Below are 21,977 nucleotides of genomic sequence, written 5' to 3' on the forward strand. Positions count from 1 at the left end.
TGGGCAGAGCTTCTCTTGGCCAATGGCGGGTACAGGCGTGTTCTGGAGAGTGAGGGACGTCTCCCAGACATGGTGAGGGGGGATGGAGAGGAGTGGACATGATGATGGCATGGGAGTGGCATGGAGGGGTCGGCATGGACATGTCCTGATCAAAATCATCATGGTACTATGGTACCAATGCTTGGCATTATTTACTGGGTGCAAGAGGAATTCAATGATGACATAAGGCATGAGGGTTTAGTCTAAAACATGATGGATATTAGAGTGTAGGCTCAATGTCAATCTGTGCACATAAGGTGTTTGATAGAATGGACGAAAGAAACTTATTTTTGAATTTTGCCAAACTTTTTGGTGGAAGTGATTCAAATATTATTTGGCACATATTGGTGGTGGTGGTGTGAAAAATGGTGTTGATTTGGAAAAATCCAAATGGGACATGATCTTGAATCTGATTGGATGTTGCATCTTGGCTTGATTAAATTAAGCAATAGAAAAGGAACTAGTCAAAGTGGTCAACATCAAAAGTGTTCAACTTTATGAGGTATTGGATGAGGTGCAAAGAGTTGGGAGAGTTTGGTTTAGAAATCTCTTAGTACAGAGGCTCAAAGTGGGTACCCTGATGTAAATGTCAAAATTGACCATTATCATATGTGAGTGAATTTTGCTATTTCTTTTGATTTGATTTTGTTTCCTTCATCCAAAAGGTGTTATTATTGGTTTAGTAATGTTATCCAACCATTGGCACAAAGTAAAAAGGCCTAGGTTAAAGATTTACAAAAATGGCCATAGCCTCATATGTGAATTTCATGTATTTATTTTCTTTTCTTTTTCTTTGACCAAAGGTCACCAATTTGGGTTCATTGGGTGTTAGGTTAAGTTTAATAATAGTTTCAAACCATTTAGATAAACTAAATAGGCATAGTTCATTATTTGCAAAAATGGCTATTTGCTCTCATATGCCTTTTTCTTTTATTTTACTTTTCTTGGGCTTTGTTTCTTTTTGACTCAAAGCAGCAAGGTTTAGGGTTTAGGAGCATTGTTAATCAACTTCAAACAATCATCATAGCAGGATCACAACATACATGCATGAGCACTATGCACCTAACTTAATGTAATTAAAGTTTTTGTTGGCTCCAAAATTTGGAAAAAGGAAATTTGTATTTCTTCTTTGTTTTAAAATTTAGGATGTTACAAGCGCGGAGGAGCGGTACCACCCCGACAACTATGACGCCTGGAACGAGTCCTTACGTCTACGGCACGAACGAGAACTCGCAGCGTACGACGGTTTTCCCCTCCTCCACCGCGTAGCAACGCCGCTGGCCGCCGCCGCTGGTGGGGTGCGCCGGGCCGTACGCTCGCCAGTGTGCTCGCGCACATCCAGGCTGGCAACTCCCCCATCCTGGGGATGCCGCCGTCGGTGCTGGCGCCGTTTCGGCACGCCGTTTTTTAATTTTAGTTTATGTTTCCATCTGGCCGAATTCAAATATATGTACGAATTCGGCCTATATCTTTAAATTTTGCTTATGTTTGAACGAATTTCATCTTGTTTTGTCTGAATTCGCCGTTATTTGTCAAAAAAATTCATCCATCCTGGACTCGCCGCTGGGAAAATGGGCCTCCCGAGGCAAAAGAATTATATTCATCCGGCGCTAGCCTGGAGAGCCCCAACGGCTGGAGATGCTCTAAAGGGATCGGCTAGTTCTAAGGTTGTGGTTTGTGTTCAGTTAAGTCCTACAGTATATACCATTTAATCGCATCGTGATTTGTATATATTAATTGTCAGTTGGTTGCAACTAGAAGTTTTTCAGTTGCAAACGGAGTTGCAGCAAGTGAAGATGGAATTAAGAAAAAATATTCGAACTGTTAGATTTGCTTCGTGATTTATGCTGGTCATAAATTGCTAATTAAAATTTGATGACATCATCTAACTAAGAATGAAGTTATTTCTCAGCCGACTAAAAAATAATCACACCCAAAATGTATCTCAAATAAACCTTGAGAGCCTTCACATGCTCTGCTCTACACCGTCCGTTCCCATGCCTACTGAATTTTGAATCCTAGTTTTTGGATTGGTTTGACTATTTTTTCGATAGTACGACTCAAGGCGTACCTTATCTTTATAGAATGCAGAATTTTAAATACATGAAATCTACAACTTGCTGCAAACAACAAGCGCATTACGAAGTCCACTCGGGCTAGTCTGAAGACAGCCACCACCGAAATTACAACTCCGACACAAGAGAGCCTATCCTAAGAAGAACAACGAGCCACGTCTCGCTATACACTGGTCACCTCCGAAGACGAAACCTCCAACATAACTCTCCTTGTTAACGCACCATCAAAGAAGAAGATGGCAGGATTTGGTCGGTCCCGACAAAGGCGTCGTCTTGTACTCTCCAACGACATCGTGCATAGTGGCCCGAACGATCCATCTTGGAAAGCGACGAGCATCAGAAGATCGTGCATAGTGGCCCGAACGATCCATCTTGTACTCTCCACGACTCCTTGTTAACGCACCATCAAAGGAGAACGATCCGCAGTTGTCAATATTCCCAAGTCATGCAAGTTGTGGAGCTTACACAATTAATACCAGTTTTGACATGTCAGTTTCTCCAGATTTAGAAGAAATACTAGTTACTACAAGTTTAGTGCATCAATAGCAAAACGAATTAAAGCACTGGGATCGGTGCTTAATTTTGTTACAAGTGAAGATCAATCAGTCTGAATGAGAAGAGGATAACTAAGAAGGAACTGATCAGAACAATGCATGCATGTGACAGAGTATGTATGTACTGAGTCTGGACTGTGGACAGATCGAGCAAGTCTGAGATGAGAAGCGTCAATTCAGAGTTTTAAAACTCCAATCCGCGATCCATCACTTGCTCACACTGCCTTTCTGGCTCTCAAAAGCTGGCTAGCTTACCATATCTGATGAGCAACAACCTGTTAATTACAGATTCAGAGAGATTTTCAAGTTGATTAGTTAGGGGGACCGTATTATTGAATAGCATCGTAAAGTGGCCATGTAGCCCAAAGCGCATCATTTGATCAAAGTGTACTTTCTGAAGTTGATGCTGATCCATGATGAATCTTCCTAAGATCGACTGCCTGTCTGTCCTTGATGTGGTGTCATCATCATATTCATATATGTTTTCTATTTGTGATGTCCAGCCTCCACCGCGGTTCACCTTTTCTTTCAAATTTTGAATTAGTCCTGAAACTTACTCGAATCCTGGACTTCCTGATGCCGGCCGCACTAAAACTTCAGTAAAATTTCAGGGAACAATTTCTCTTTAACTTATTGTGTTTGTGTAGTCAACAATTCACCAGCACAGCATGCCTTTCATCTTGGAGGCCAAGAAAACCACGCGGAAGCCGACCAAAAGGCCGCAAATAACACATGGCAGATAACTACCATTCAAATTCTTGGATCCTCAGAAAAGCCCGGGAAACCATTCAAACCATGTCCTATTTTTGGCTTCCTCACTGTCCCCAGCTCGTTGATGTCCACCTAATTTTCCCAGTGCTCTACAAATAGCCCCTTCCTCCTCAGCAGTCGTAACCTCCAAACCATTCTTCCCCCCTTTCGCTGCCGAGGCACCAACGCACCGGTTGGTGCTGGCAGCGATTGACAGCCGGGGCAATTAATAATACGCAATGGGTGCATGTGCCAGTCGCCCAAAAGGTTTCCCTGAAGGGGAGAAACCTGTGGAAACTGACACGATGGTCGTCCCAAGGGTCACTGCACCCGTTGAATCCGATGCTCCGGTTGTCGTGGACAAGCACGAGGTCATCGAAGCGCCATTGGTTGACCTCTCGACACCGAAAGCTGGGGATGTTTGCAAGGTGAACGAAGAGCTTGCCCCTGGGATCAGCGAGCTGTTGCTGCCGATGGTTGAGGAGGCCGACAAGGATACCGATGTCGTCATTGTCGAGAAGATGATTGTGGCTGCAGAGAAGCAGAACTGACTGTCAGCTAGCTCAGTGCTTTGAGGCGCAGACTAACATTTTTCTTACAATTGTTGTAATGTATGTTCATGTATTAATATATGGGAATGGGGGGATGGCCAAAATACAACTGACCTGGCTTGGTAATCCATATTGCATTGCAAACTTCACGCCATAATTTTCAGAACAAGCACACGTTGCCAGTAATATCTGAGTCTGAACAATCCCCAAAATGTTTGATATCTATAATGGAGATGATGAACACATTCAGATACACAAATTAACTTCATCACATAATTATACACCATTAGCAGGTGAGCGTGCTGCATCATAATACAGTTAATTACATGTAAACAGAGCAAACGACCAAAGCAAGACACAGCAAGAAGGTACAACACGGCTAGCAGCCCGGAAAAAGGAACAGGACCAACACAAAGTACACCTGGAACCTAGGTCTCCTTCTGCTTCGGTTCAGGGATGGCCTTCCTGAACCAGGGGATCAAAACAGATGTCCTCTTCTGGTACAGCTTGTAGGCCTCTGCTCGGTGCTCCTGCTTCAGCATGCGCCGCTCAACGAGCACAGTGACGTAGCCAAGGCACATGCTGTTGACAAGTGCCCCAATAAACATCCACTGCTGCCCCAGGTTCCAGGCGAACAGGTACAGCCCCCACCACCACAGCTGCTCGCCGAAGTAGTTAGGGTGGCGCGAGTAACCCCACAGGCCATCTTCGAGGGTGGGGACCGTCGGTTCACCCACCTGCTTCAGTTTTTCATTGCTGGTGACAAACTCATGCAGCTGGGTATCAGCAAAGTAAGCGATGACAACTCCGGCGATGCAGGCAACTGTCGCCATAAGGTCCCAGATGCCCAATGGCTGGTCGCTGGAGTGAATGGCGTATATTGGCAAGCATATACCAATCAGAAATATCTGCATCCCACAATCCACTTTGTCGATCAGGAATTCAGGACTCAGGAATAGTAAAGCATATACAATCATTAATTTTACCAATGCTGATTATACAAAAAAAAAATTGCCGCAAGGCGTTCCTTCAAACACATTGCATTCAAATCAAAAGGTGTGAAAACAAGCAAAGCATTCTATTGATTGTCCGAATCGCCTGAATTACCTGCTGGGAGACGTAGACGGCGAAGAATGACATCCACCACCAAGTCTTGCCGTACTGTTTGCGCAAATCGGAGAACCTCCAGTCCTCCCGCTTGCCCAACACCCACCCTTCCCTCCTCAAGTAGTTGTGCGTCAGCCTGGCGCTCCAGACCCAAGTCAGCGCCACGACCATCGCCGATCTCACCACGTTCGCCACGGCAGCCGGGTGGTCACGGAAGTAGTGCAGCAGCATCACCGGGATGACGGTCCAGTACAGGTCGATGAGCTGCAGGCGACACAGGAACGGGATAGGCATTTCGTCAAACAGGTTCCGGGCAAGAACGGGTGACCCACCCCACAGGGCCAATCATTGGTTGGAGAGAGCATGTCGTATCTGAGATGGGATCGCGGGCTTACCCAGTTGTTGTTGAGGAGGAGCCCGATGAGCCAGAAGAGGACGTTGACGTTGAGGAGGAAGAGGAAGTTGGCGAGGAGGAGCGGGTGCGCGGCGCACCAGGAGGTCACCGGGCTTGGGCTGCCGCTCTGGTCGTCTTGCGAGCGGACGAAGGTGAGGTAGAAGAAGATGGACGGGAGCGGGACGAGGAAGGCGATGACCATGTTCTTCAGGTTGCCGCCGCGACCACCATCGCTGCCGGCGCCCATGGTGCTGATCGCGCAGCGAGTGTCTCGGTGGCGAGTGCGTGGGTGTTCGAAGTGTGGCTGAGTGCCAACTAACTTCGGCGCCGGTCTTTATAGCTCTGGATTCAATCGAACTTCAAATTTTTAATTCATCTCCTTATGCTGCTGTTGTTTGTAGCTTTTGGTGTTAAGAGTATCTCCAGGCGCGTCCCCAAACCGTTCTCCCAAAGCGCGCCGGATTGAGCGTTTGCGGGACGTATTTCGTTGGTGTCGCGTTTGGGGGACGTCGCTCCCCAGTCGCGTCCTCCAAACGCCGCCCCCAAACATTAAAAATAATTTAAATAGATAGAATAAAACTCTTTACTAATATTCAAATCGGTTCAACATAAACAAAATACATATAAAATTTCGAAAAAATATAATTAAATTACATATAAATTATTTTAAACTACTACTTCTTCTTCGATGATGGCCCCGCCTCGTCGTTGTCATCACGGTGGCGCTTCCTGCTCGTCACCTCTTCCGAAGAGGCGGTGTCGGTCGACGCGTCGGAGTCCTCCTCGTTGTCGCCGGTGCTCGCCGGCTCCGCCTTGGCCTTGGCCTTGGCCTTGGCGGTATTGGCCGTCGCGCCCGCCTCCGCCTTCGCACGGGCCACCGCCGCCTCCTCTGACCCTTCTTCCTCCGCGTCCTCCTCCGCGCTGTCAACTGGCGGGAGGGAATCGTCGCCGCTACTGGGCGTCCGAGCTTTCTCCCACCAATGGCGCCATCCTGCAGGCTTTCCCTCGCTGGAGGTGTCGGATGGGAGCTCGGAGATGTAGCTCATCGTCGCTGGAGGTGTCGGATGCGGCCGGTGAAAATCCAAAAGGGCCGATGTATGGGTCTTATTGAGCGCGGATGAACGGTGGCGCAGAAGTCGAAAAGAGCAGCGGTTGCTCTTCCGAGGAGTCCCGACTCCATTCCGGCGGTTGCCGCGTCGTCGACGCGGTTGCCAATGCGACGGTTCCGCTTCCCGGCAACTGCACCGTCGCTACGTAGGCGGCGGCTGAGCTTCCGAGCCGCTGACGCGTCGGGCCCGCGTGGTTCGCCTCGCTTTTCGTTGTGTCCGGCGTGCCTGAAGCGTCCCCTGTGGGACGGGGACGGGCTCGGGGCGCCGGACACCGTATCGGGCCGCGCCGGACAAAAACGGGCTTTGGGGGACGCGGCTGGAACGCATTTTTTGTCCGGCGTGCCACAAATTTCTTTGGGAGACGCTTTGGGGGACGCGGCTGGAGATGCTCTAAAATTCCTGCAAGTATCTTGTTCTCAACATGGCTAATGACAATAGACTATCTGTATTTTGTTCACAACATTTACACTATATATATTTGCATTGTCACGGATTTTTGACACTAAATTCGATCCACAAGTTGAAGAATTGAAAACATTAATATTATTATGAATAGTAAACGAGAACAACTACTGCAACAAGTTTGAGCCTCATTTGTACCATGGGGTCTCCTTTTGATGACGTGGAAACTAGTGGCTAAAAGACAAGATCTCCGATCTCTCGGCTTTGGAGATGGTGATTGGCAATATCCACTCTATTCATGTTGTCGTTAGGGATGAACCGGAGTAGCTCCATTTCATGCTACATGTTATTTGTTCTCGTTTTATGTTTGGCCTTTTCATGTACATGATAAATGCTACTTATCACTGTGTTGTGTGTGGTGTCGTTTGTAATAGTTGCTATCGTGTTATGCCGGTTTGCGGTCCTATTAATTTAAAGTTTGGCTTTTCTCGAGCCTGTCGTCTAAAAAAGTCCACCTGGTCGCCTTTTCATTTCTCAGTATGTGGATTGATTAGATTCTTTCGCCGTCATAACATATATATGGTGTCAATGTTATGAAAATTCTTATTTTTCATAATTATTAGCATGCTAATTAGGTTTCTAGTGCACTAGTGTATAATACATGTCCCTAGAGAAAACACACGTCAACAATGGTTTGTTGTTTTCTTAACATATAACATGATAATGGATCTACGTACGTGATATAAAAATAGGTCTTCTCGACAACACAATGTTAAGAGCTTGTAAAGACCATGAGGGTGAACATAGACGAATCATACCCAAAAAAGGATAGAAAACCAATTGGTTGTTTGCAACCAGAGCATTAACACTCAAAGTAGCGATCTTCAACTTGGTTCCCCACCTTTGGCAATGTTTGTACTACTAGATTAGTTTTCTAATTGTTAGAAGCGGACCGCGTTGCAACATAGCTCGTCGAGGATGAAGAAGAGGCATTGGTATTTCTTTTAGCAGCAAGATCCTTTTGTGATTCGATGATGGCATTTTCCACATATGTGCATGGCAAACGCCGTGGCACATTGCTACCATGTAGACAATACCACGAACCACTCTAGCACAAGCACAATCATTGTCTATATATATCTAGGATAGTTCATCAAGCAAATGATTCAAACTTGAGGCAATGAATAGAGGGATGGACGAAGAAAAAATATCACAAGAACATATCAGAGTGAAGTCAAGAAATTAAACTTTTTTTTTTGAACAAAGATGTGGATCATATATTAGCAAAGCACACGGCAGGTACATTTTCCATACAGGCCCTTTACGTCGCTCGTCCTAAAGAACCGAGAATTTGAAGATAAGGCATGTACTTTTGCAAGAAATACCCTAGCAAGAAAATTAAAAAAGCAATCAAGCCCATGGGATTCTCTACCATCAGCCGCCGGCGTCCTCAAGGCGTTGCCGCCGAGGAGCAGGGCGAGAGCACTCGAGCGCCCCTTTCCGGCGAGAGACCGTCGTCGCAGGCTACCTTGAAGCTTCCGGGGATGAACCACTTGGCAGCGCCTAGGCGTCGAGCTCCAGCAGATGACGGCGAGTAGCCTCCGATTGGAGGTTGTAGATTGGCCTCCATGGCCAAGGATAGCCGTGGCAAGATTGCCACCGGCTTGGAAGCATACGTCGATGAAGATCCACGAACTAAGATGCGGAGACGAAGAGCAGTTGCACCATCCACCTTGAATAGCACAAGGATCCTCATATCCTCCTAGAAGACGCCAATGTGCAGCATGCTGCTGCTCCCCTTCTCCCCCCGCCACCATGGCCGGTCAAAGAACGGCGAGGCTCGCAGAGGCATCTATCCTTCTCCTCCCGCCGCCACGGCCGACCAGAGAAGATCCAGATGCTTGCTCCAGCAAGCTGTGCACATCAGGAACGACTTTATTGACGGAGACGGTGGTTCCCGCCGATTGATTCACCTCCGACCGCCGGAGCTGAAGAAATCGAGCAGAGCACCCTAGACAATCACTGATCTGGCCGAACAGATCGGAGATCTTGCTCCAAACTACAGGCATACAACCCAGATCTAACCTAACTACTAAGCTATACAGGGGCCGGTCTCCATCCCTCCATCCCCTCCGGCCGGTGAGGCCGCCGGAGAAGGTGGAGGAAGGAGTCGGGGGCGATTTGGTGTCTCTCAAGGGGAGGAGAGGAGGAGAGCGGTGCGGGGTGGGGGAGGTGTTGTGCTACCTTCCTCGGAGGATGGACCTTTGCAATAGGATCCACGCGAGCAGTGGGCAGAGCTGTGCTGGGGCTGGCAGAAGAAGGCGGGGATCTGTACAAGAAATTAAACTAAATAGAATGAAATCCTAAGACTATCTTATTCGAGCAGAAATAGGTGCCATGGCACTGAATTCACACAAGCTGCGACCACCCGAGCGCAGAGAAGGATTTGTGTAGTAATTAAGCATCACCCCATCTCAGTTGTGAGTAAACGGAATCATTGGGTGTTCTTCTTCTCCAAATTCTGGGCGGTAGGAATTTGGACTCAACGACAAGATCGAGATAATTCCCACTTCGTGGTCGAGTTCCTTTTCTTTTCCGAATACATAGAGCTCGTATCCCTAATTAATGTACCGAGGGGAAGGAGTAATAAACAAGTTTCGCATGTGTTTTTCTTTTTTTCCTTTAGTTCTCCAATATGATTTTCTCTAATCTTTTCTTTAATTTTGGAGGCTATTTCACATAAGGTCGAGTTTTTTTCCATTTAGAAGTCCTCAATAATTATATTTTGCTCCACAACTTTGAACATGGTTTTACCCCATTTTAACGTCTTGCTTATTTTTGTTAGATAGCACCAGCATGTTACGACGATGTGGTGCGGAAAAATATGTAAATATTGGAAGATGTTATTGAAAATTATGTTTAGACTTCTCTTGTCCATTTGTTCCATTTCTCATCGTCATTCTTATATTTTTGAACCCCGGTCATCAACTCACCCCTTGCCATGTGGACAAACATAAAAAAAGAGGAGCCGAAGCCGATTAAAAGGGATAATTTAGATAAATTTACACTCAACTGGATAATTAGTGTCACTAATACATAACTAGGGGATAAAAGGTGGAATTCACTCTTTCATTTACTTATTTGTTTATTTCATATTTTTGGGAAGGAGAGGTGAATGGGCTGCCACCTGACACAATCCTACAATGCTTTCGCACCGTACTCTGCTCCACTTCTTTCTGAAAAGAAATTCTCCAACGGCCGCTGCCAGGCACAGGTGCCGTGTGATGATCAAGGTAGCTTAATTAAGCTAGGTTTCGGCGTGGATGTAATGATGGGTTAGCACCCTTTAGTTACCTAGGACCACATTGACAGGCTCATCGCTGCAGGTGTACGCCTAAGTACCTTCAGTTTGCTCTCCCAAAAGAAAAGGATCTTCAGCTTTTTTTTTAGATTGTATCTTCAGTTCTTCACTGTAGATTATATCTTCAGCAGTGCGCACCCACGCTACGCTCTAGCACGCCGCATGCATGCGGTCCCGGGATTGTTAGCATCAGATCGAGCTATGTAATTTTACTTTGAATTTTTTGCTTACTTTAACAAGATCATGTATGCATGTGTGAACAACTTTCAGGTTGATCCACCCATCCATTTCTCCCTTTCACATGTGTATACTTATACAGTGTGGTGCAAGCAATGATCAGGGTGAACTAGGAACCAATTAACAGACGATGATTGCTCTCGACGGCGCCGGCCGGGGATCCGAGTGGCCGAACTGATGGTGCAAACAATAGTCATCACCATGTTAGGTTTTTTTTCTGTTTATGTGGTCATGATTGTTTTTCTGGTATAAATTAGAGAGATTTAGGGATCAGCTAGTTAAAGGTGCAATCGATCGGCGCTGGCTTAGGCTAACATAATTATGCAAAGGGGGGCACCATTCAGATGGACCCTTTGTTTTGTACTAGTACAAATGCCCGTGCGTTGCCACGGGTCTTCAAATTTCATTTCTCGATGCACATATATAACTCACAATTCACTACAAAACTTCAAAACAAATCAGAAATTTCATAACGTACTGTAACGTGATAATAACGAACACAATAACAAGACATACCATGACTACTGCAATGACGAGGCTTAGATAACCCGGCCTGCTAATAGGTCCTTATATCCATCAAATATAATAGATCCTTATATCCAGCAAAAATGAGATGATGTTTGAGATTGAAGTACAACGAATGCGTGCACAAGGTCCTAGAATGTGTGGATAAAGAAATGAACTCTAGTTTGTTTATCACACAACTAAAATGATGTAATACTATCCAACTCAAATCTTGTACATACGTCGAGTAACAACAAATAAGAGGTGACTACATATTATGCCTGGTTGAGAAGATCTAAGAAACAACCCGGTCTATCAAAGCAATCGTAAAATAATCTTCAGAATAAATATGGAATGAAATAAAATAAAAACGTCCCATCGATTATAGGCATGTTGCATGCATCTTGCCTCAGCGCTGGCAGGTGTAGAAAAATCTAGTATTGAGCAGCCGGAGAAGTCAGAGAGAGATAAATAAAGGGTCGACGAGATTCACTGGCTCTCTTTGCCTCAACGCACACATGCCTATGGAGCGCCACCGGATCGCCATCTCCTACTGCCAATGACACCGAATGGCCTCCACCGCCGCCTAATTTCCCCTGCCTCCCGCTCCTCTCTTCCCAGCATCTCGCCCACACCCCAAGCCGCATGTCCTCGCCAACGACAAACTTGTCCCACTCCTCATGTCCCTCACATGAAGCCTCGCGACGCTCCTCTTCACCATCACTACGTGTATGACATGTGTCCGTCCCCTTCACCTCTCCCTGGCGATCATCCCTTTTACTCCATCAGGGCATCTTCAACGGCGCGACGCAAACGGACGCTGAGTGACCGTTTTCGTCCGCCTTGACCAGAAATGCGTCTGGGGCCTGTTCCAGCGGGGCGACGCAAAGTGACCGGGCCGTCCGCGGAGACGCAAACCTGGCCCAAATATGCGCCTCGGATGCGTCTCCGCGGACGTCCGAAAACGTCCGCTCGTGTCTGGCGGACGTTTCGGCTGGCCCGCCTGGCAGCGACCCTGCGTCGATGCGTCTTCTCAAACGCGCCACCGACTGCAAAGCTGCGTCGCTTCGGCACTCTGCGCCATGTTAATGGCGACGATGCCTCGGCTGCCGAGCGGCCGCCCACCTCCGCCAACCACGTTAATGGCGACGCCACGCGTCCCGCGGCCACCGCATGCCGCCGGCCTATATAAAGGGGGCGCGCCTTCTTCTTTCGCATCCAGACCTCCAAAGAAACCCTAGCCGCCACAAAGCTCGAGCGTAGCGCCGCCTAGGTGTTCCTGCGACGCAGCCAAGCCCGCGAGGAAGTCCATGGCCGGTCCTGGTGGCCGGCGAGGCGGTCGAGGCTGCGGCCCTGGGCGCCCCCGTGGCCGGGACAGGGGCCGCCGTGGTGGAGCAGCTACGGCCCCACGCTCGCCGTCGCCTGCGCCCTCCTCGTCCTCGCAGGAGGAGCGCTGCTTCGAGTTCCTCCTCCGCATCGACGACGACCCACTCGCCATCAAGCGGCTACCGGACAAGTTCGCCGAGTTCGTCGATGGCGTCGAGCCGGCGCACTTGCAGCTACGGGAGGCCAGCTACCAGCCGCATTTGGACCGTGGAGGTCCTGTTCGACGGGCAGGGCAAGATGTACCTGCACACGGGGTGGGACAAGTTCGCCCGCGACCTCACGCTCGAGCCCGGCTGCCAGCTCACCTTCCTCTACGAGGGGAACGGCGAGATGATCGTCAAGGTGTTCGACGACACAGCCTGTCGCAGGCACTACCACACCGACGACTCCGGCTCCAACACCGATAGTTAGAACGTCGAGTGTTCTTTCTTTGCAGCGAACATACAGAAATCAACACAACTGACTTCTATTTTTAAATTTTTTATATTTGTGTCGATCATGGTTCAAACTATGTGTTAGTTTGTGTAAACCATGTTCCTAACTATGTGTTAGTTTGTGTAAAATCATGTTTTAAAATGTAATGTAATATTTTGAAACTATGTTTAATTGAGAAAAGGGAAAAAAAAGAAGAAAAAATGCGTCGCCCCGCTAGAGCAGACCCCAGACGCAAACGGACGCGCAGACAAAAACGGTCATTTTAGCGTCCGCAGCGCGACGCAAACGGACGATCGCGGACATTAAAATGCGTCGCGCCGCTGGAGATGCCCTCAGTGAACTGTGCAGGAGTCAAAGACAAATGAAAGAGTCATAAAGCTAATGAGAGATAAATTCATGGCCACCATATGATGTAGAATCATATGCTAATACTATTCTGGTTGGTTCCAATTGTGCTATAACTCTTTATCGGATGGCAATCATAGCGTTGACACAAATTGCAGTCTACATAAGAAAATTTTATATCATACTAACATTGTATGTACAAGGAATGAAGGTGTTTTCTTTTTACAACTAACGAAGGTGTGTTTTCTCTTGCAAGTTGAATCCAGTACAGTTCAACTGCGAGCGGAATATAAGCTACTTAATAATTTGCATTATGGTCAGTCATTGTGTTAGGCATATGTTGATGCACATGTTTGAGATGTCACAGTAATCCCATCTTGCCAGCAAAAGGAAAACAAACATGTAATGGCTATATGTTTTAAATTGTAGGTGAGAAATCAAACTTGCAAAATATTTTGACATTGTGTCGAGCCAAAAGAAGCCCATTGTTGTCGTTATTTGTTGCCAAATTATGTGGAGCCAAAACATGTCCCTTTAGCTGATGTTTACCTCTTTTGTAATGATTCTACAATGTGCACACATATATTGCTTGCAAATATTTTGATACTTTTGTAACACTTATGAAAGTATTACGTTCTCAAATATTTGTAGAATTTACATCATATTGGAATATATTTGCAAATGTTTGAGCGATCAGAATTTACATCATATTGGAATTTTGTAACCCTTCTAGTATTTCTTTATAAACGCCCACCCGTAGGCAGTAGGATACCATTATGTAGCAATGTATCTCTATTTTTTCAACACAAGAGATTAAATCAATTGATATTTCAATGTAGTACCTGAACTGCAGCATGAAGTTTAAACAATGGTCCAGCTGAAAATAACATCAGTTATCACTCAATCTACTCTCAATAAAAATTGTGAGAACCTATCTTTCCAGGCTAAAAGCCTGACAATAGTTCATCAAATAGCTCTTTTGTACCAAAAAAAATGCATTGGATATTGATTTGATTAAAATTCTGCCTGCAAGTTTCTCATGGTCATATCGAGATGGCTGTCCAGAATTTTGTATATCCTAGATGATCCATCAGCTTTCTAAACAAATGACTCGCAAAGACAAGAAAACACTCACTTCCAAATGGGAATCAGACGGAAACATGTTGGTTGTGAGTGGACTCACCAGAGTGGCAGTGCAAGAACTCGACTCATTCTGAAAATCATTATGCAGTTCTCACATGGAAAAAGTACAAAAAAGGATAACCAATATTTGTTTCCATTCAAATCCTCTATGGTGTTGCAACGGACTGCTATTGAACTCGCCTGCAAATAGCCATATGATGTTGTGAACAGAATAGTGCGACTTTGGAGGGTTTCGGGATGCTTCAAAAGAATAAAAGCTAATGAGATATGCACATTTACCTATGATATTGCACAATTTGGCTTCTGGAAATTTTACTCCGCCGAGATGTGTGGCCTCTGAAATTAAGCTGGTTTGATGCACTTAGAGAGAAGAAACCCAAATAACAGGTGGTTCTCAACTACCTATACTTCGAGAGAAGCGCAGGTTTTAATTGTGCTGGCCCACGTGGACGACGAAGCACGACGACGATGCGACCAAAGGAAAGCCGAAAGGCTTGACGTAGTGTGAGAATAGGGAATAACGTGCTTGATGTACGTCAAGTTCCATGAAAATAAAAATAAAAATGAATAGGGGGAATACTACTGGTTTGCACATATAATAATACAAACTTACTTGAGTTACATGTATTTTATAAATGACAACGTTCATAGTATAGATACTTTATCTCATACCATAAATTCTAGACCATGCGCACGATAAGATATGTCATCCTCATAAAGTTCCAACACTCTATAGTCCCTGCAGAATGCAAGCCCCGGTAGATCAAGAATAACATGTTGAGATATCTAAACCAAAATCAAAATGATGAATATAACTCTGTTAAGTAGAATTGAATATTTCATTGGAGTCACAAAAAAGTGAAGGTATCCAAATCTGAAGGTTTACTTGTTCATCATGGCGATGGAAAAGAAAAGACAGAACTCTCCTCAGTAATGAAGGTAAATATATTATGGCTCTTGTCTACGACCTAAGTTTTGAGGGATAGTCCAGTTTAAGTAGAAGCAAATAAAATGGGAAAGTAACTAAATACCAATGCAATTTATGTTGGATGAAGTTCATTTTCTAAAAATAAATACATTGCCATCTAAAAATAAATATCAATTTCCAGGTAAGGTCAAGAATCAAGCTGGTAATGATGAATATACACCCATCAAGTTATCAACATTTCAATAGAATGTAATTAGGCATTGAGTTAGAAACAACAAAATACAACAAAAGACACATTGTGTAAATCAATGGTAAAGTTTTCTCTGGAAAACCCGTTTTCACTCCGCAGCAAAGTTTAGCTGCCCTGAACTGGTATAATTTTATTACAAATAAGATAATGAACTTTTGATGACCCCAAGTTGCTGTTTTTTTATCACTTGTTATTACTTGCCTGTGACAACTTTTCTTGGATATCATGTCTATAAAAATATTGCAGAGAAGAAAAGAAACGTAGCCAATCTTAATTACCAATAGCCCAAAATTACATAAATCCATCCAATCAAAGCCAATTGGAGATCTAGGCATAATACCAGGTGGCGCTTTTCTCTACTGCTTGTAGACCAACACACTGTTTATGCTTGTAGACCAACACATTGTTTATAGTACTAACTTTCCAACTCACCTTGTGGCACTGATCGGTCTGTGGACACTATTATTATAACCATGAGATCACACACTCTGATCCACTAATGGAAATCCCAGTAAACATAATTGTCAGCCTTTCTAAGTTCCTAGAAAATAAATTGGTCTGTAGTGGTATGGAGGAAATTTGTTTAAGAGGGAGTTCTAATTTCCAACAGTACCAAATGATTGGAAATGGGGTTATAACCACACAGCCTCAGCCAGAGATTTTGATGTCAACTGCATCAAAAATATTGGCAATGAAATTCTAACCATGTAGAATGGATAGTTCTAACTTCCAACAACTCCGCAAATGAAGTAGGTCGCAACACCTTCGATGAATTTTCACTAATAAGAACAAATCAACTATTTGGTCAACTCAATAATTGCCCGTGTTTTTCAAACTGACATCACAACGATTTCAAAATATACACCCGTACACGGCAAGATATCTTTCTCACCTTGTGGTCACTCTGGTTCTTTCCATCCATTTTATCCATATGCAACTCTTGCTCATCCCCGGATTGCAGGATCAGGTCTCTACTCCACCTAGCTGATGAAGTATCAGAGTGCTGCAAAATGCAGTGCAGCCTTGAAAGGAAGTATAGGTAAAATAAATAAAAAATCAGCAACAATGAGAAGTGACCACACGTATATGCGTGCAGATTGCACTACACATTCTCTCTGTCTCTTTCTCTCTCTTGTATGTTGACTTTCCCTTTCTTTCCTTGTTATAATGAATCACCTATTATCGCTAAGAGTTCTTCGATCCCCGAAATGCTAGCGGAAAAAATTAAATTGGACAATAAATCTGGTGCTACCAACATGCCTAAATGAACAAGAGCAAATCATATAGGTTGGTGTACCACTAAAACATCATCATATATAAATCCCTGAGGAAAATCTCCGGAGCACTATAAATTTTAAGACTAAAGAAAATCCGCAAATCTCCTGAGCAGTATAAATTTTAATACCAAAGAAAAGCCGCACCTTGAAATTGTCATGGCTATGGCTGTGGCCCGGCTAATTCTCCACCAACGATTCATCGAGCGGCAATGGCCTCGCCCTCTCCCCTTCCTCCCTTCCATCTGCGGCCGTGTCTGCCAATTGACGCTTGGCGTGCTCCGGCTCCCCTAGGCGCTGGGTTATCGATCAGTACGGGCAGTATCATCAAAGCAGCTCTATGTTGGCGCTGCAAAATAGAGATACAATGATATTATATAACAGCAGATATAGCTGCTAACTATTCTTTTGAAAAAAGTATTTATTAAAATTCAGTTTGGATATTTGTAATTGATATAACATGACAAAAGAATATTTTGCTGTTGCTGCATAGAAAATAGTCATAGCTGAATCAAAATTAAATACTCAAAAAGATGCATGTGGGGAATGGGATGGAATAGATGATCACAGACCTATTTAGACAACAGTGGCTAAGGTAGATGATGGATTCTCCAGATTCTTGATGCCCAGCTATCGGGTACATAGATACCAAAGTCTGCCAAAAATTAAAATACAGATAGATCTGACGTTTTAGTTGCAGATCAAATGAATCACTTTGTGAAGCATGAAAGAAATAGCACATGAACAAATAATGGGATCGAGAAGTACATATAATAATTCGAGAAATATGTAGCCAGTGAGATCGATGGAAGTCCGGTGCTAAAGAAAATACAAGAGGAAAACTTACCAAACCAACTTTGTCCACCCCTTCGGCAGTATGACTGCTGTGCGTGTGAGGACATAGAAAAATAGAAAGTCGTCTCTCCTCCTTGATCTCTTCTTAAATATATATCTTGGGTGCTGAGAAACAATGGAGGCCAACGATTCATTTGAATCAAGAAACAATGGAGGCCAACGATTACCGCCGAGGATTTGCTCACCGTCTTCCCTGACTTCCAGATCTCACTGGCTTGGTATGGGGCGGATGTGCTTGTACGGCATCGTGGTGGTGCGATTGCGAGGACCAGGGCTGGCGGCACGATTGGGAGAGGCATCTGGCTCCAACAGCTCATCTATGGGTGACGGTAGGGGAGAACTTGCGAGGTGGATGTTCTTGTAGAGAATGGCGGCGGCGGGATTGGGATGTTCTTGTAGAGAATGGCTGGCGGCGCGATTCGGGGAGGAAGAAACTGGAGATGAGATCCATCGATGGTCTGGTCTTGTTTTTTTTTTTTTTTTTTGCTGAGGCTTGGCCCATTTGGAGGCGTGAAGGGGCGAGTGCGGCCCAGGCGGGTCCGTGCGGGGCGTCGACGAAACCGTTGGTCGTAGTGAGAGGTAGACAGAATAGGGAACATGTTCCTCCTTTTTAAGTAGTATATAGAAGTAGTGTAGATTGAAATGAACCTTGGTTTATGCTTATCTGCCGCCAAATTTATGGAAATTCAAGTTTCTTCAATGTTTACTTGTACATATGTAAATCAAGGTTACCAAGTCTAGTTAGAACATATCATAACAAAAAAAAACATTTGTTTATGTTTTGTGTGTAATAGTATTGTCCGCAGATGGAGAACACAGAGGAAAAATAGGTTGAATAAAACCCAAAATGTATAGTGATTAACGAGACAAAATTAGATTGATGGACCTTAGCGTGAATGTGCATTGTTTTTCATCTTCTGATATGTTTGTGCCATGAAAATTGTGTGTAAACATTTTTTTGTAAATCTCAATGGTTTAACTTTCTTACATCATATTGTGAGGGCCCCTTTGCCCATAAATGGGTTTGTTGTTAATGACAAGAGATTTAGGGACTAATTGGTATACAAGTTTATGAACGGAAAGTCCCCAATGATGACATGAAAAAAGGTTGACGACCCATACACAAGAATGTTAACAGAATTCCCCGTTAAAAAAAGAATGTTAAAAGAATAAGTTGTTTTATATTCCATATTTATTTTTTTCCATCCTTGAGTCGTATGAAAGTCAGGCCACTAAGAGAGGTTCAATAGTTGACAAGGATTAGAAATCAGTGCCATAAACATAGGTTTGTGCTTGTTTCATTTCATTTTGCCCTCGAGGCTCTAGACCTTAGTCGGTGAGCTTGGGGATGGTCTATGAAGCTCCTAGACTGGTCAAGTATAGGATCTAGTTCCACAGCAGATTCTGACCCAATCCACAAGTTCATGGCCTATGCAGAATATTTTATAAGAGAGAAAAATTGTGAGGGTATGAATAGGGTGTCTTCTATCCCAAAAAGACCCACACTTCCGATCTGAGATTTTCTCATGGTGTTGACATTGAAAAGCTTAATTTTTTCATCTCCCTCTCACTAATCCTGCATCCGAGCGAGGGAAAAGAAAGAGAAGACCTAGATCTAGTATTCAACGGAGAAAAAAAATGATCGCACCTTCGAGTTTTTAGCTTGCAATTTCTTCTTAGTTTTGTCTGGAACCCTAGACTTTGGACTCCACTGGTTTTTTCATAGTTTTAAATTGTCTCCAATGAAGTTCGATGAGAATAGCTTCAAAATTTCCTCTTACTGGAGGAGCTTGTCCTTTGTTTGGCAAGCTCAAAGGAGAACAAGACTGGATCCACGTGATCATGTGGGCTTAATTTGTTTGTCGCTGCCTCTCCACCGGAGATAAGAAGGCCCAAGGACTTGAACTTCGAGATACAACACTCCATAGTTGGGCCACTTATATTATCTCTATTATTGTTATAATGTTTCTTAGTGTTGCTTCTATCTTGTTTACCTTGTGTATCTCTATAGGATTGTATCACATAGGTGTATTCTAGTGGTAATTTAACTCCAAGTTTCTCCAAAATCAATAAAAGATAAAGTTGTAGCCATCTATTCACCACCCCTCTAGTAGACATCGTTGATCCTTCATGTACCCGTTCACATAAATGTTTTGAATTTTCTATGTAAATTTAAAATTGTCATTAAAAAATACTTTTAAAATGGTACAAACTGTGACCAAGCATAGCAAATACCACGAAATAGTAGTGGTGATCTAAGTTGTCAGCCGCTAGACTGGAGACCACAAAAGAAGTGAGCCTAGCTCATTCGGTTAGGGAAGTGGATGTACAACCCAGCCACCCAGGTTCAAGTCCTCACAGACACAGAATTAGGTTCTTATTATTTAAAAAAAATCACTGTAGGGGCTTTCCTTACCGTATTCCTTTAAAAAAAAACTGCATACCACAATTTTTTATTCATCTTGTGATAAGTTTGCAAAAGTTTGAGTTGGACGTTTACTGAACTGGAACGAAAATCTCTAAATTTTGTTCTAAGTACCCCCCCAAAAAAAATAGGTGTAAATTCTCCAAACTCGGTTGAAAATTGTTTAATTTGAGTTGAAAGCTCTAAGCATATAACTAAAAGCTCTGCCTACTTTACATACAAACTCTAATTAATTAGCTAAAAGCAATGAATGTTTACGTGGAGGCCATTTTCTATCATTTGATTCAACTTTGTCTTCCAACTGCAGATCTGCAGCTAGTCGGTGAGGGCAAGCAGACCAAAACAAAGAGGTTGAATGAAGGTTAAGAAACAATGAAAAAAAAAGGAATGGATTGGAAGCCCTTGGTTTCGAGAGTTCATGTCAATATAAACTCATGTTGTCCTTCAACAGTAGATACAACCATCCATAAACAGACCATCTCCGTGGTTGACGCATTCGTAACTATTTGCTTTGCTCACTTTTGCCCCCAAAAACTTGTAGACTCACTTAACCCCCTAAACAATCATGTCATGAGCATTTTTCCCCACGTCGGTTTTTGTAATGGAAATTTTGCTTTAGGAAAGTTTTGATGTTATTAGGACATATCATGTACATGTATTGTGGTGTAAAGTTTGTCCAAGTAACTTTCGAATAAAATTATGACTAATTACAAACTTATTGAGTTTTATTTCTGCACTGATCATAATGGTTATAGTTTGTAACCAAAATTTATATGTGGATACTTCATCATGTAATTTATATGTACGAATCTTTTCAGTTTCTTATGAAGTTCTAGGCACGATTTTGCCCTTTCAGAAACTAGACACGTGGTTAAACTGCTCATAGATAAGTAAGTAGTGCAAGAAACATACGGAGAAAATAGTGAGACTGAAACACATTGCTTCCAGCACACTGCAGAATCCAAATGGAGCAGGAAGCAAAGTTACAATACAAATATGTTTGTATAGTATAGTATGACACTAGGACGTGTATATGAACGAAATTAAACCATAAACATGCTTATAGGCATGATCAAACGCTTACAATATAACTACTCCAAACGACGACAGAGCAGCGACAGATATGGACCAAATTGACTACAAGCAGGACGTACGTGCACACGAGCTCCTGTAACTCACCACCATCCTCCATCGATTCATAGTCACCTTGCACCTGCACCACTTCACTTCTCCACCTCCTCCCCGTCCTCGAAGATCTCGCAGTCGCGGATGTAGTCGACGTGCTCGACGATGACGACGTGCACGCCGGGGTCCCTGACGGCGCAGCTGCCGGCGACAAGCACCGAGTTGTTCACCGCCTGATAGTTGCTGTTGGTGTAGGCGCTCACCTCCACCTCCTCATCCTCACCGTCGTCGTCCCCGTCGTGGTCGCCACCGCCCGCCTCAACGACCACGAGGTCCTCCGCGTCCGCCTCCATTGCGGCGCCGTTGTTCTCCCCTGCCAGCGTGATGATGGTGTTGGTCTTCCCGCTGGCCTCGTCGCCGGAGAAGGCGGTGGCGAGGTGGTCGTTGAGGTTGGTGACGGCGCTGTTCACCTCGGAGGCCACGTTGTTGGAAGCCATGGAAGCTAGCTTGAGATGATTAAGCTCGGTGGAAAGAGCAATGGAGTAGCTGGCAATGGCGATGGATGGGTGAACTGATGGGAGTAGCATGTCCATGGTGGGAGTATATATAGGGGAGTTGCCATGGAAGAAGCGAAGGTAGCTTGCGTGCGTGAGGGGAGGAAGAATGGCATGACATGGGTGGCAATTGATTCGAGGCTTGAGGGTGCGGGCAAAGGATCGATCAGTTGA

At 44.4% G+C, this 21,977-nt stretch overlaps 2 protein-coding genes and 1 long non-coding RNA gene across 8 annotated transcripts; all 3 read right to left on the reverse strand.

Moving 5' to 3' along the window:
* Positions 1–4,220: 4,220 nt before the first annotated feature.
* LOC127331003 (uncharacterized protein C594.04c) lies at positions 4,221–5,808 on the reverse strand. The gene is made up of 3 exons (XM_051357094.2): positions 5,472–5,808; positions 5,077–5,340; positions 4,221–4,877 (listed from the first exon to the last, which is right to left on the reverse strand). Exons 1-3 carry the CDS (start codon positions 5,715–5,717, stop codon positions 4,398–4,400), a joined length of 990 nt encoding a protein of 329 aa, XP_051213054.1. The 5' UTR covers positions 5,718–5,808; the 3' UTR covers positions 4,221–4,397.
* Positions 5,809–13,683: 7,875 nt separating this feature from the next.
* Positions 13,684–18,161, reverse strand: LOC127331004 (uncharacterized). 6 transcript variants are annotated; one of them, XR_007869503.2, is made up of 6 exons: positions 17,692–18,131; positions 17,417–17,499; positions 16,992–17,193; positions 16,463–16,573; positions 15,053–15,131; positions 13,691–14,917 (listed from the first exon to the last, which is right to left on the reverse strand). It is a non-coding gene; the product is annotated as an uncharacterized lncRNA (long non-coding RNA). The 6 variants fall into 6 exon arrangements; XR_007869504.2 differs by having other exon boundaries at positions 15,065–15,131; positions 17,692–18,130; XR_007869499.2 differs by having other exon boundaries at positions 13,684–14,572; positions 14,672–16,573; positions 17,692–18,161.
* A 2,886-nt stretch (positions 18,162–21,047) lies between these two features.
* LOC127331006 (uncharacterized) lies at positions 21,048–21,838 on the reverse strand. The gene has a single exon (XM_051357095.1). The coding sequence runs from the start codon at positions 21,834–21,836 to the stop codon at positions 21,348–21,350; it is 489 nt and encodes a 162-aa protein (XP_051213055.1). The 5' UTR covers positions 21,837–21,838; the 3' UTR covers positions 21,048–21,347.
* Positions 21,839–21,977: the final 139 nt, after the last annotated feature.

This window comes from Lolium perenne, chromosome 2 (assembly GCF_019359855.2).
Source record: "Lolium perenne isolate Kyuss_39 chromosome 2, Kyuss_2.0, whole genome shotgun sequence".
Taxonomy (NCBI): domain Eukaryota; kingdom Viridiplantae; phylum Streptophyta; class Magnoliopsida; order Poales; family Poaceae; genus Lolium; species Lolium perenne.

Excerpts from the sequence above, each read along its gene's own strand:
- LOC127331003 (XM_051357094.2), bottom strand. The coding sequence starts at position 5,717 with ATGGGCGCCGGCAGCGATGGTGGTCGCGGCGGCAACCTGAAGAACATG. Across the intron at positions 5,341-5,471 it reads TCCTCCTCAACAACAACTGG|CTCATCGACCTGTACTGGAC; the intron begins GTAAGCCCGCGA and ends TGTCGCCTGCAG. Across the intron at positions 4,878-5,076 it reads CCGTCTACGTCTCCCAGCAG|ATATTTCTGATTGGTATATG; the intron begins GTAATTCAGGCG and ends TGTGGGATGCAG.
- LOC127331006 (XM_051357095.1), bottom strand. The coding sequence starts at position 21,836 with ATGCTACTCCCATCAGTTCACCCATCCATCGCCATTGCCAGCTACTCC.